This window comes from Panthera tigris, chromosome B4, assembly GCF_018350195.1.
Source record: "Panthera tigris isolate Pti1 chromosome B4, P.tigris_Pti1_mat1.1, whole genome shotgun sequence".
NCBI classification, from domain to species: Eukaryota; Metazoa; Chordata; class Mammalia; order Carnivora; family Felidae; genus Panthera; species Panthera tigris.
In genome coordinates, this window is record NC_056666.1 from 78170473 (window position 1) to 78184180 (window position 13708).

Consider the following 13708-nt stretch of genomic DNA (forward strand, 5'->3'; position numbering starts at 1 on the left):
GATACTTCTGCTCCCACAGCCCAGCCAGCTTCTCAGGATAAAGTGCCCACCCCAGTCTGCCTCAGCTCCATTCCCTTCAAAAGTAGCCTTCCCCGCACGCTGGGTCCACACTAGCCCACCTTCATCACCTGCTTGAGGCTCCCCCCTTGCCCCGTCCTGCTCCTTCTCCAGGGCCAATGCTACCAGCTTCCCTGGCCACCTCTGGCACGGGAGACCAGGGCTTCAAGGGGAGCTGGATCTATGTGCTGCTCTGACAGCCCCCCCAAACATTGAGGGGATCAGTCTCTATAACTGGCAGGTGACAACGTGGCCACAGCCTCACTGGGGAAATCTGAGATAGGTTACGTGGCAATTCATAGGCGTAAAAGGAACCTAGCCCGGTGCCTAGGACATGGAGGTATCAGTCTTCAGATGATGGAACATGATGGAAGTTCCAGCAAACAATGGGCAGGGAACCCACAGGACATCAGGGAAGGGTGGGAACGCACAGCAGCTGGGTGGGCAGAGGCAGATGGTTCCCACACCGGGAGGCAGGGCGGTGATGTGGAAACAGTGTGGGCTTTGGAGAGACAGACCTCATGGAATCCTGGCCCCGTGTGCTGGCTCTGTGACCCTGGCTGCAGCAGGTCTCTGTCTTAGGGAAAACAACACCCACCTCAGAAAAGTGACTCAGGAGGCGTGCCCAGCTCTGGAGATTCTGGTCCACAGTAGGTGCCCCATAAACATCGGTTTCTAATCCCTCTTCTCAGACCCCTGTTTGGTACTCTGGACCCAAAGCATAGGAAAGGGCTGGGGTACTGAGGCTACACAGAAGGAGAGAAGGAACAGAGTAGTGATCAAGCCAAGAGGGCTCAGCCCCCTTGGTGGGCACCCCAGGTTCTATGTGGGACCCCTTTTGTTCTCCTCGCCTTCCAAAGATGGCCTGAGGGTGCCAACCTCCACATCTATGGCCAACTTGACCCACGACAGTCCCTTGCAGTCCCCCAGCTGGGCTGCTGCTATATCTGGCTTGGCTTGCTGCAGAGTCCCCTCCAGTGGGATGTCCCAAGGGCCTGCTCCCATCAGTGGCCATGGTGGCAGCCGGGAGTCAGAGTCCCATGGAGAGGGGGGTGGTTAGTCCACCAGCCTGTGCTCAGTGCAAGTGGTGTGCTAGGCACAAGAGTGCAGAGGTTAGGACCACTCAGGCTTTGGGGGAGGTGATGGAAAGGACAAGTAAGGTGGGTTGGGGACTTTATTCATTTGCACCGGCTTTTCCTCCACCTGTATCCTTCCTGAGTGGCTGCTCCTGTCTGTAGGACTAGAAGCTTCCTGAATGCAGGAACTGTAACTTTGCTTTCTTTTTTCTGCATCCACTCCACAGAGCATCACATAGCTGTGAGGAGAGGGAGGCAGAACAGTGGCACAGATCCAGAGGCAAGATGTGAGGCTCATTGCAACACTTTTACACACCTGTAACCGGCTCCCTTTCCTGCCCCTCACCCTCTGTTGGTGCCCCATAACCCCTGCCACCCTGTCCCTCTGCACATGGCCATGTCTTACCTGACACAAGTCTGGGCTATTAGGTGTAAATTTCCTCATTGCCCCACCCCCATGTCCCTTTCAGAGCTCATGCTGCCATCTTAATGTGTTGACCCCATCTCTACTCCCTCTTTCTCAGACCTTGCTACATTTACTAGAGTTTGGACCTCTTTCTCCACTGATTACATTCTCAGCTCTGGACGCTCATTAGAATCCCTTCCGCAACTTTTGAGAGATGCCGCGAATGCTTGGGCCCCACTCCAGTAGACCACCATAACTGGTTTGGGATAGTGGCTGAGACATCAGTATTTTAAGTTCCTAGGTTATTTAAAAAAATTTTTTTTAATGTTTATTTATTTTTGAGAGAGAGAAAGAGTGCGAGTGGGGGAGGGGCAGAGGGAGTGGGAAACAGAATTGGAAGTGAGCTCCAGGCTCTGAGTTGTCAGCACAGAGCCCGACACATGCCTCGAACTTATGAATGGTGAGATCATGAGCTGAGCAGAAGTCAGTCGCTTAACTGGCCGAGCCACCCAGGCGCCCCTCCCAGGTTATTTTTGAGCCTTTGTGAAGAACCACTGCTTTTGGCAACTGTGATCAAATGACCACCTAGACTCATGTGACTTCATGGCCACCCTGCCTGTAAGTCATTAGCATTATTCCATTTCCTCAGAGCCCTGCTTGTATCCCAAGTCATCCAGCAACTCTTACCTGGTCTGTCGCTCACAGCCAGCTGAGATCCCTCACTCCAGCACCTGCCAAGCTCCATAACTTGAGTCTCTACTAACTTGGGCCTTGGTAGGTGCTCCTGACTGTCTCCTGCAGGAAGCTCCTCTCAGCCTGCAGCACCTTGATCTGCTGCTTTAGAAAATGAACTCAAAACCTAGGATAACCCTGCCCACACAGGAGACCCCCATGAGCCAAAGGGCACAAAGGGATATGGGAGAGTTCTTCACTTCCTTTCCAAATCTGGATGAGAAACCAGCAGGATCTAGAGAAGCAGCCTCCATCCCCCCCCCCCCAAACCCGCCCCAGCCCCATTTGAGAATCTAGAATTCTTCTAAGCCTCTCAGCTGGAAAGGTCTTTCTGCTATCCCAGAACCTCAGTTCTTACTGCTGCAAAGGTAGCAGAGGCAGCAGGTGTATGTGGATCCTCTGCTGAGGGACAGTTCTGAAAGACAGTGTCTCTACCCAGTTCTGAAAATACACACACACACACACACACACATACACACACACACACACACACACACACACACACACACACACACAAGCTTCACCATGTTGACCAGTGAAGCAAACTTGCTGCTGAGTCTTGATCTGTTCATCCTCCTCCACCCACATGGTGGTGTTGACTTCCAAGTTGAGAGAGGTGAGAGGCTGAAGCTGATGGCCACCTCCTGGGTAGCAGGGGTTTGAGGCTGGCCCTGGTGGCCTTGGGCTAAGCCCCAACCACTACTCTAAAGTTCTGTCTGCCAACCCAGCCCATTCATCCCTTTCTCCAATCCCTCTACCTCCAATTTTGTAAGCTCTTCAAGCCCCCAAGGACTTCCTGACTGAGGTTTGGCAGCTCATGCTGGTCGCTGGGGGTAGGGGGGTTGTCTGTCTTCCTTACACCTCTCCTCACCCCAGGGTAGACAGCCATCTGGGTGGGAGCCAACTGTACAGTCACTAAAATTTATAGCCTACCCTGACTCCCAACTCACTTCACCCAAGTCCAGTCTCAGGCTCCAAAAACTTGTTCCCCATCTGGGCATCCTACAGGCCCCAAGTGTGGGGTCCCTATAAGCTTCACCCTTTCTGAGCGACCCCTCTCCCAAAAGGCCAGGCCTCTGAGCAACGAGGAAAGAGTTGAACAGATACAGACACCTGACTGCCAAACCCCTACCTTCCCTCTAGGAAAGAACCAGTTCTTAGATGGAGGCCAGGGTCCCAGTCGGGAGCAGGACTATGTCTGTCAGTAGACACAGGTAATTCTTTTGCTGAAAGCCACAAACCACACTGCACACACCCCCTTCCTCTATTCCTCCTTTCTTCTCTCCCTCTTTTTCTCCCTCCCTCCTCCCAAAGTCAGCCCATGCTTTATTCCCCTGCAGCTCCAACACTGCCTAGCCCCTGGGCCACGTGTGCTCTGAGAACTCCTTTTCCTGCTCCGCAGAAAAAATTAACATAAAACTGTGGGCTGCACAGGTAATATGCAGTGTGTACTGTGTGTGTGTCTGTGTGTGCCTGTGTGGTCCCTGCTCCAGTGAGTACCCAAGGAACTGAGTATGTGCACACACCTTGACTACTCAGACACCAAGCCATCAGATTGTGCTGTTTATTGACGATGCGATAGGAGGGTTCTAAGAAGAAAGGGAATGCAGAGGGCCTCCTCTTCTCTGCTTCTGGACACAGGAGAGTGAAGAGAGATGCTGAGTTGTACTGGGTCCCGCTCAGAGTGAGCCATGAGATGGAGCCAAGGTGGGGTGGGGACTGGCTTCTCTTGGTTGTTGTCCTTCAGTCCTCCTTGTCTTGAACACAGAACCAGCCACTAGCCTAGGCAGGAGCTGGGACAAAGGCCCCAGTGTGAGAGCTGGGGCTCGGTGTGAGCTCCAGGGAGCCAGACAGAGTATTTAGCGACTGAGCTGGAAGCTGTTGTAGAGGGCAGAAGTCTGGGAGCCTGGAGCCGAGTTGATGGCATAGGTGGGGGACCTCAGCCAAGGAAAGCAGTGCCAGGCATATGTCAGGAGGAATTTCCCCAGGTTTAGTCATCCACACCTGTCCAGGCTCAGGAAGACACAGGCTGGGAGAAGTGGGTGGCCAAGGCCAGCACTGGAGGTACAAGAGCAGGGCTGGGTAGAGATGGGGCTGCTGGTGGGCTGGGGAAGAGCGTGTGTGGGAGACAGCTGGGGATGCACGGGTGGCAGGAGGGCATCGGACGGCCCTCTCTACCTGCTGGCTTTCTTGGAGGACGCGCTCTGGCTGGAGCCCTTCCCCAGGGTATCCTTGTAGTCGCTGGTGCTGCCCCGGCTCCTGCCCTCCCCACCGCGGACACTGCACACGCCCGAGATGCAGCTGCTGCTGTTGGCCACGTAGCCGCCGCTGACAGAGCTGGGCCGGAGGCCATAGCCACTGCTGCCGCTGGTGCTGCTGATGATGGCTGTAGAGGGAGAGCAGGGTCAGCTCCCCTCAGGGGGCAGAACCAGAGGACGTTACCCTTCCCTGGGACAGAGGGGCCTCTTGGGACGATGGGTTAGGTGAGGGCTTTGGTTATAGCCACATGCAGTTTGGATAAGGAGGAAGCAGTCCTGGGCTGGGATCCAGGAGACCTGATTGCTGGCCATGCCTCTGCCATCTGGCTGTTTGGGCTGTTGGGGCTGTAACCCCAACCCAGGGAAAATACCCCAAAGACAGCTTCCCCCATGTCCTTCCCTTGCCTTGTGCAGCTTAGACTGGCTGATTCTTAACTCCCAGAGGCCCATCCCTTTGGTACCAGCACACCCACCTATGTTCTGGATATACCCCTCCCCCTTCTATTAGCCTTTTTGCTCAACTTCCCAGCCTCCAACCTCTGCCTCTGGCTAGCTGTCCCACAGATGGCATCTTTTGGAAGCTCTGGTTTAATTCTTAGTCCTACTGAGAAATCCAGAGATCCAATACTGTCAGCTTGCTTAGCCTCAGAGGTTCCCCCTTCCCTGATCCCCTCAGCCCCCTCTATTTCCCCAGCCCAGGGCTGGTCACAACTTGCAGCTCTGGTGTCCCGGGCCTCACACACACTCATCCTTTGTTTCCCCTTCCCTATAGCGATAGCCGTCCTAGCTGCCATCCCCTGGGAATGGGGAGACAGAGGGATAAGGAGGAAGCAGTCCTGGGCTGGGAGCCAGGAGACCTGATTGCTGGCCATGCCTCTGCCATCTGGCTGTTTGATTTCAAGGTTTTTTGCTCTCTGATCCTTAGGTGCTCATGTATACACACAGTGGGGGGACTAAGGCCCTTTCTGGTCTGCAGATTCTACAGCTTTAGGTCCAAGCATACAAGTACTTACAGATGCTGACAGGGGAGGGAAATTCTCCTGACATCCTGTTAGGGAGAGAAATAAAATAAGACCAAGCAGCCATCCAACCCACAATCTATTGTCCTCAAAGCCAGTGTCCCCAACAGCCTGACGTGGGTTTCTGAACCCAGTGGGCACCTGTGGAAATTCCAGGGCTTCTTTGGAACAAGCAGAGCTTGGAAAGCTCTGGGCGCTGCCGCTGAATCTTTGGGGTAACCGGGCAACAACCCAAGTCAAACTGCAGTCAGCACAAGGTGCACACGTAAGGTGTCATGCACACTTCCCAAGGTCAGGCCCAGGCACTGAGTCTTTCCTGTCTGCTGAGAACAGTGGGGGAATGGGAATGGCTGCCCTGGGACATCTCTGACAAGTTCATCTTATACCTGGACAGATAAGGAAAGTGGAACTAGACGGTCTAACATAGTAATGGGTTTGGGTTCTGGGGTTTTTGGTTTTGGTTTTGGTTTTGGTTTTGGTTTTGGTTTTGGTTTTGGTGGGGGAGCTGGGTGGTGTACTAAGTACACCAGGCTCGAAGGAGCTAATCCCGGAAGCACAGCGCCTGGCATGAAGTGAGCGCTCACTCCAGGGCAGGTGTTATTAATTACTGTTATTATTCCCATCATTGCCACCCCTTCACCACCAAGAACGCATCTTATTCTGGAGAGTGTGCTAAGCTTTCCGCTTTCATCCTTCTCAAATCCCCGGGGCTCTCCTGCCAGAGCACCCACACACACACACCTGCATTCCTCGCTCTCCAGAAGCTTGCGGTAGGTGGCGATCTCCATGTCCAGGGCCAGCTTCAGGCTCATGAGCTCCTGGTACTCCCGCAGCATCCGGGCCAGCTCCTCCTTGGCCTGGTGCAGGGCGGACTCCAGCTCGTCCAGCTTGGCCCGGGCATCCTTCAGGGCACTGTCGCCCCGCTGCTCGGCATCGGCGATGGCCGTCTCCAGGTTGGAAGCCTAAACAGGGAGTTAGAGAAGTTCAAAAACTGGAAGGGGTAATTCGAGTCATCCAAATCCAAATCTCACTAGCACTTGCTGATTCCCGGGGAGGGATGCCCACCTCCACCCTTCACACCTCCCATTCCTCTTCTAGGCCGGGGCCCTTCCTGGAGCTGGCTATCTCCACTCGTGTTTAGGCATTGGTAGTGATGAAAAATAGCACGTCCTCCCCTCCTGCGATCGTGGCCAATTCAGTACCACGTCGGTTCATCGCAAAAACATTTACTTGGCCACCCATGTGCCAAGGATACAAAATGAATAAGAATGTGATTGGCTTTCTGCTCTGGAACTGTTTAAAGTCTGGGAGGAGAGACCATTGGAATATGGTGTTGTAGATACAATGATAGTGGCCACCCAGGGGCATAGGACCACCGACAAGGAGTGCAGGGAAGTAGATTTCCCAGAACCAACTATTATTTCCCAAGTGCTTACCATATGTCTGGTACTGCACTCAGCCCTTTATATGCATTTTATGTACCTAAGCCCACGTAGTCCTGTGCAGAAGGGATAATGAACTTGTCCCACATCACAGAGCCACTAAGTGTTAGAGCCCAGGGGGAGATGGAAAGATCACTAGACTGGGAGCCACAGTTGATTCCGATCACAGCTCTGCCACTTGCCAGCTTGCAACCCTCTTAACTTCTCTGAGCCTCAATCTCATCTGCAACAATGGGTAACGTTTGCCTCATAGAGTCTTTGGGACGATTCAATGTGATAAAATGATAGGAGCTGCTGCTATTGTTATTATACAAATGCATCTTGTCTTCTCACCTTAAAGCTGAGACTGCAGCCTATATTCTTGGGAGTGGTTCCAAGCAAGGCCTTAATAAAGCACTTTAATGAGTGCTGTCTGAGCCCACTTATCAATCATTTAATCCAAAAATGTTTATTAAGCTTCTACTATGTGCCAGGCACTATGCTCCATGCTGGGAAAACAATGGGGAACAAAGCAGCCAGCTCCCTGCCTTCTTCCAGTCTAGTGGAAGACGGGACAGGCTGGTATCAGGCAATTGTCAAACAGTGACAAGACAAGAGAAGTACAGGTGCCAGCAGAGCATGTGAATAAGAAAGAGGGAACAGGGGTGTGGGCCTAGTCCATTCTGGAGAATGAGAGTAGGCTTCCTGTGGGAGAGGCTTTGAAGCAGAGGTCCTTGGGGTGAGTAGGAGATGAGATGCCTCAGGGATGTCTGCTCTAAGTACTCAAGACAGTGACCTCACTGTCTCCTTTCTTCTCGTGGGCAGAGATTTGGGAGGCTGATATCCTTGGCCAACTCATCCCCCCTTCAATTTTGCCCTCCTGCCCTGGGCCATCAGTAGCCAGTCCCCTCACCTGCTTCTTCACATTCTCAATCTCTGAGCGGATTCTCTGGATGAGCCGGGTGAGCTCCGAGATTTCGTTCTTGGTGTTTTTGAGGTCATCCCCATGCCGGCCAGCTGCCAGCTGCAGCTCCTGGAACTGGGGACCCCAAAGTACAGAGCTATAGGTAAGCATGATGCATGTGTCATGGGAGTACAGGATGTCTGGGATTGGTGATGTCATGGGGGAAGGGCATGTTGGACACTTAACTGGACACGGTCGCTGTTCTGGGAGTGTTCGGGCCCAGCCCTCATGCCTGCTGGAGTTGCCCTCCCTGGTCCTGCCTCAGCCCAGCTCACCTTGGTCTGGTACAGGGCCTCAGCCTCAGCCTTGCTCTTCAAGGCAATCTCCTCATACTGGGCGCGGACCTCGTCAATGATGCTGTCCAAGTTCAGGTCCCGGTTGTTATCCATGGACAGGATGACGGACATGTCGCTGATGTGGGACTGGATCTGAGCGATCTCCTACATGGGAAACAGGGCTGGTCTCAGAACTTGACTATAGGAGGCCAACACCACCCCTCACCCACCGCCACCAAGCAAGGTTAGCAAATCCAGGAGACGCTAACTTAGAGGCTCTGAACCAAGGCTGTTGCTCCCTGGGCAAAGTGAGCTCCCTTCAGGCCCCAGACAGACTCCCACCACCATGAAGCCAGGACCTGGACTATTTCCTTCCCACCCAGAGGGTGCAGATTAGGAGCTTCTTAGGGCTAAAATGGGAGATGAATGGCCAACCAGGGGGCCTCCCTGAGAGAGGGGAGCCTCCTCTAGCCCCCAGAACAGAGTTTTACCCGCTGGCTGCCCTCAGAGGGGTGGGTGGAGAGACAGACTTACGGCTTCATAGAGGCACTTGAAAAACTTGATCTCCTGATCCATGGAGTCCACCTTGGCCTGGAGCTCCTCCTTATTGGCATAAGCTGCATCCACGTCCTGAAAGATGCCCCCACCATCCCTCGGTCACTACCAAGAAGAAAACACCAACCCCAGCCTGGGTGCCCTGCACATGGAAATAGCTTCCCTCTTCTCTCTGAGAGGCTCATGGGAAAGGACAGGAACGAACAGAAGGGCCAGTCCTGCCCCATCCTGAGAATCTATGCTCTCAGCAGGAATGGGGCTCCCCTCTGAGGAAGGGAGCCCCAGCCAGACAGCTGGAACCCCAGCCATCAGTCATCCTTCTGACGTCTGAGTCAAGCCCCATGGTCTCTGGGGAGCCCCCGTGTGTCATCCTCTGCTGTTCTTTGTTGTGGACAAACCCTGTCCACGTGAAACACTCAGGAAGGCCATTATTGTCTCTGCCTTTTCATTCCTTCTCTGGGTAGTCCATTGTGGTTTTCCCTGGCCCCCCTCATTATTTTGCAATTGCCTCTCTTTCACCAAGAGCAGAGCACACTGGTAGGCTCAGCCTTCCCTGGTCCCAGGCCAGCCCCGGACTCAAGGCCTGCCTTCCCCCTCACCTTCTTGAGCAACACAAACTCATTCTCTGCAGCTGTCCTCCTGTTGATTTCTTCCTCATACCTGCAGGAAAGCCAGGGCTCAGCTGGTCAATGCGTCTCACTTAGAACCCTCTCACGGAGAACCCTCATCCCTCAAGGAAGACTCTGAACAAGAGGCAGTGTGCCCATTTGAGGGGACAGATGCTAATGGGCCACAGAGTATTGGGCTGCTGGGGCTGCCAGGCAAGGGAGGCTTCCTGGAGGAGGGGACACGGTAACCAAGTTTGAAAAAAGGAGATTGTTGAAGATCTAGGTACAAAAATGAGGGAGGAACACGTGGACCAAATGCTCTGTGAGAAATCTCAGAGGGAGCAAGGAGCAAATTTGAAAATTTGAATCAAGCCTTTCAAATGAATGGGGGTGTTTCCTTAGTTACTCCTCTTGGCTATTCGGGGAGGTGGATGGGTGTAAGTCCCCTTTACCAGTGAAGACCCAGGAGCTCTGAGTGGCTTACCCAAGGTTTCCCTCACCCAACCAGACATAATCCTTTGACCACCGTCCAGCTACCTGGACATCTGTCCTATGTGCCAGATCAGAGGCTGGAGAATCAAGTTCCAGAGTTTTGTGGGAGTAATTCTGCCTGGTATGACAAGGAACATTGCCCCTCACCTCCAACACCTTTCAGCTGGGGTAGCTGCCACTCCTGCAGAGGGAGCTCAAAGGGAAAGGGGCAGCTGTCCAGCTGCAGCGAGATCCCTTCCCCACTCACTTCTTCTTGTAGTCCTCCACCACGTCCCGCACGCTGCGCAGCTCCGAGTCCAGCCGCACCCTGTCCCCGGACAGCGTCTCCAGCTGCTTCCGCAGGTTGCTGATGTAGCCCTCGAGGATGGGCTCCAGGTTGTTCTTGCAGTTGTTCAGGTCCAGCTGCTGTAGCAGCTCCCACTTGGTCTCCAGCACCTGGTTCTGCTGTTCCAGGAACCGCACCTGGGACCCAAAGAGCAGAAACTGTTGAGCCCCCCGTGGAAACAGTCACACCTGTCTTTCACAAGGCACTGTGCAAAGCACTCTGCCTGCATTTTCTCCTTTTCTCCTCATGACAGCTGCATGAGGTGGGCAAATCGTGAACCCCACTTAATGGAGAGGAAACTGAGCCATAGAGAATGTAGCCTCTTTCCAAGGTCCAATGGTTTGGTAAGTGAGGGAGCCCAGACATGTGTCCCTGTAACTCATGCACCCAGTCGCTCAGAACCCACTATGGCCAAACCGACTCAGGGCAGGTGTGTGCCTAAAAAATACTAGGACAGAGTCAGGCTGCGTCCATCTTTGGAAAGCTTGACCTTGCTGAAGATGGGAGTCTGTCCTTCATTTTATAACATGTCAAGTTCAACAAGGCTCAAAGGGCTTCCAGGTAATCTAAATGTCTGCATCAGGCTCCAGCTCTTTCACTGCCCATGTCCTCCTCCCTCAGCCCTAGTTATGCCCCTGAGAACCATCTTCCACAGGGCAAAAATGGCATATGGGGCATGATGGGCAGTACTCCCATGCCACTGTGGATTCGCTGGGCCAGGAAACTGACCAGAGGGAGGGGATTTACTTATTGCTCGCTTGTGTGGTTTGGGGCAGTACAATTTTTTAAATGTGACTTAATCCACATGAGCACAGCCAGTGTCTAAACTTTTTTTTTTTAATGTTTATTTATTTTTGAGACCGAGAGAGACAGAGCATGAACAGGGGAGGGTCAGAGAGAGGGAGACACAGAATCTGAAACAGGCTCCAGGCTCTGAGCTGTCAGCACAGAGCCCGACGCGGGGCTCGAACTCACGGACCACGAGATCATGACCTGAGCCGAAGTCGGCCGCTTAACCAACTGAGCCACCCAGGCACCCCAAGCACAGCCAGTGTCTAAATAAGATTGTGTTCCTTATCGTCATAAACACAGGACCTCAGAAAACCATCAGGGATTCAGTGTCGAGATGAGATCAGCCACCAAACTGCTTGCCCCCAGCAGATTATCCAGTCTTGCTTTGGTTTAACCAATCCTGACTCTTTCATGTAAATTCTTAAGACTAAGCATTAACCACAGAGTAAAGCCTACACCCAGGACACCACAATTCACATCCGGACCACACACTGGCTAATCGGGACCACTGATAAGATATACCCGTATTTTCTGGCTCCCTGGCGTTAGGCGACTGTGCTCCTCTGGACACTGAAGTTATTTGGAAACTGTCCAGGCCTTTGAGTTGGCTTCTCCCTCACTTCAGACAAACCACCTTTGTTCAGAGGTGACCGTCTTCATGAAGAAGGTAACTCTTCTTTCCATGTCTCCAGACTTTGCCCCTTAATGGGGTTTGACCAGCCCAGCCAAAGGTCAGTCCATTCCCATGTGACCCCCAAGCCCCAAACCTCAGAGCCCTTTGATCTTCCAAATGTGAAATGGTTTGGAGGAATAAAGAGCCACAGAGACAGTGCTGGCCCCTGAGGTGAGCAAGGGATCCTCTGAGCAGGCGTCTAGAGCTGGGGGACGGGAGTAGGCTCCGATGGCCACTGACCATTTCAACCATAGGCTTTGTTCTGGGCTGACCCGTCCTTGGTGCCTAACTGCCACATAGCCAGTGTAGCCCCCCATCCCCAGTACAGTCTCACTTTCCTTCCTTCCCATCCCCGCCCCAGATGCCAAACCCTGGCATGGCATTTATCTCCATGCTTTTGCTGACTCATAGAATGGGAGTAATAATTGCTCATCTACCAAAAGTCAGGGGCTTATCTGGACTGCATGATGCCTTGAGGCCTATTCCAGACCTGTGGTTCCTCCTCTTCTCAACACCCCTCCCTGATCTCTCTGAAGATAAAAATGATAGTAACAATAACCACCATTTGGGAGTACGTGTGCGGCACTGTACCAAGATCTTCACAAGCATTTTCTTTTATAAACCTGGTGACAAACCCCGAGAGGTAGGCTATTATCTGCATTGCAAAGATGACATAGAGGCAGAGATAAATAACTCTCTACATGGCTGGCTCTGTGGCTGGCTTAGCCAAGACAGCTGGAAAGTGATGGGGCCAGAGTAGAAGCCAGGTCTGACCTCAGAGCAGTGTGGAGACATCTTTCCCACTGCACTCTTCTGCCTCTGGCTCTCCTTAGCCAACTAAAAAAAAAAAAAATTCCCATGGCCGAGCCACCCCGGAATGACCACACTCTGATGCTTCTGATCCATCAGTCAAATGACTAGTGGAGGAGATCTGCTCGCAATGGATGGGAAAAAGACAAGCTTTCCTGGTTGCTCTGGGGCAGATTCCCTCTCACTGGCTTTCCCCACACACAGCCTGCATGGACCCCAGGCTTAGCAATGGCACCAAGCCGACCCTTGAGTAAGAAGCAGGGATCTTCCCTTTGGAGCTCCTGCCAGTACCCCCCATGAGCCTCTGCCAGCAGAGACAGACCTACCTCTGTCTTCTCTTAGGAAAGATTATGCAAGGAACCTTAAACAAGTCACCGTGATGAAAGAAAACACCTGTTTTGTGCCTCCTCATAGCTAACCTGAGGAGAATCAGTCTGGAGACATGGAAAGAAGAGTCACCTTCTTCATGAAGACGGTCACCTCTGAACAAAGGTGGTTTGTCTAAAGTGAGGGAGAAGCCAGCTCAAAGGCCTGGACAGTTTCCAAATAACTTCAGTGTCCAGAGGAGCACAGTCCCCTAACCCCAGGGAGCCAGAAAATACAGGTATATCTTATCAGTGGTCCCGATTAGCCAGTGTGTGGTCCGGATGTGAATTGTGGTGTCCTGGGTGTAGGCTTTACTCTGTGGTTAATGCTTAGTCTTAAAAATTTAAATGAAAGAGTCAGGATTGGTTAAACCAGAGAATCCCTTCTCTGTAACAAAAGCTCATGTTCTAAGAAGAGAAGAGAAGTTAGACCCACCTTGTCGATGAAGGAGGCGAACTTGTTGTTCAGAGCCTTGATCTGCTCCCGCTCTTGGGCGCGCACTTTCTGGATCTCAGGGTCCAGCTCCACGTTGAGGGGGGCCAGGAGGCTCTCGTTGACAGTGACCTGATGGATGCCTCCAGGTGGGCACACAGTTGAACACACGGGCCCCAGGGCCACACTGCCAAACATGCTGCCAGCAAAGCCACTGGCCCGGCCCCGGCCAAATCCATAACCACTCTTCCCGCTGCCGCTGGCCATGTTGAGGGAGATGTTCCGGATGCCCCCCAGGCTGTAGAGGCTCCGGCTTCCGAAGCCCCCACTGAGCCCTTTGCCCCCTGCCCGGTAGGAGGACGAGCTGCCCCCTGAGAGCACTGCTGAGCAGCCGCTGAAACCCCCCTTGGCGGCAGCCCCTGACTTGCAGGTGAACTGGCGGTTCAT

At 53.1% G+C, this 13708-nt stretch overlaps 1 protein-coding gene and 1 long non-coding RNA gene across 2 annotated transcripts; one reads left to right on the forward strand and one right to left on the reverse strand.

The window, feature by feature from the left end:
• Positions 1-622: 622 nt before the first annotated feature.
• Positions 623-12918, forward strand: LOC122240359. Its single transcript, XR_006219962.1, has 5 exons — positions 623-707; positions 1361-1420; positions 3415-3485; positions 3612-3705; positions 12878-12918. It is a non-coding gene; the product is annotated as an uncharacterized LOC122240359 (long non-coding RNA).
• Positions 4322-13708, reverse strand: KRT71 (keratin 71). The gene is made up of 9 exons (XM_015537244.2): positions 13265-13708; positions 10111-10325; positions 9363-9423; positions 8743-8838; positions 8209-8373; positions 7883-8008; positions 6290-6510; positions 5543-5577; positions 4322-4657 (listed from the first exon to the last, which is right to left on the reverse strand). Exons 1-9 carry the CDS (start codon positions 13706-13708, stop codon positions 4446-4448), a joined length of 1575 nt encoding a protein of 524 aa, XP_015392730.2. The 3' UTR covers positions 4322-4445.

Bases quoted from the DNA above. Each gene is read 5' to 3' on its own strand.
- KRT71 (XM_015537244.2), bottom strand. From the start codon at position 13,708: ATGAACCGCCAGTTCACCTGCAAGTCAGGGGCTGCCGCCAAGGGGGGT. The intron at 8,009-8,208 runs GTGAGCTGGGCT...TGGGGTCCCCAG, and splicing joins AGGCCCTGTACCAGACCAAG to TTCCAGGAGCTGCAGCTGGC. The intron at 5,578-6,289 runs GTGTGTGTGTGT...TCTCCCTAACAG, and splicing joins CTGGAGAGCGAGGAATGCAG to GATGTCAGGAGAATTTCCCT.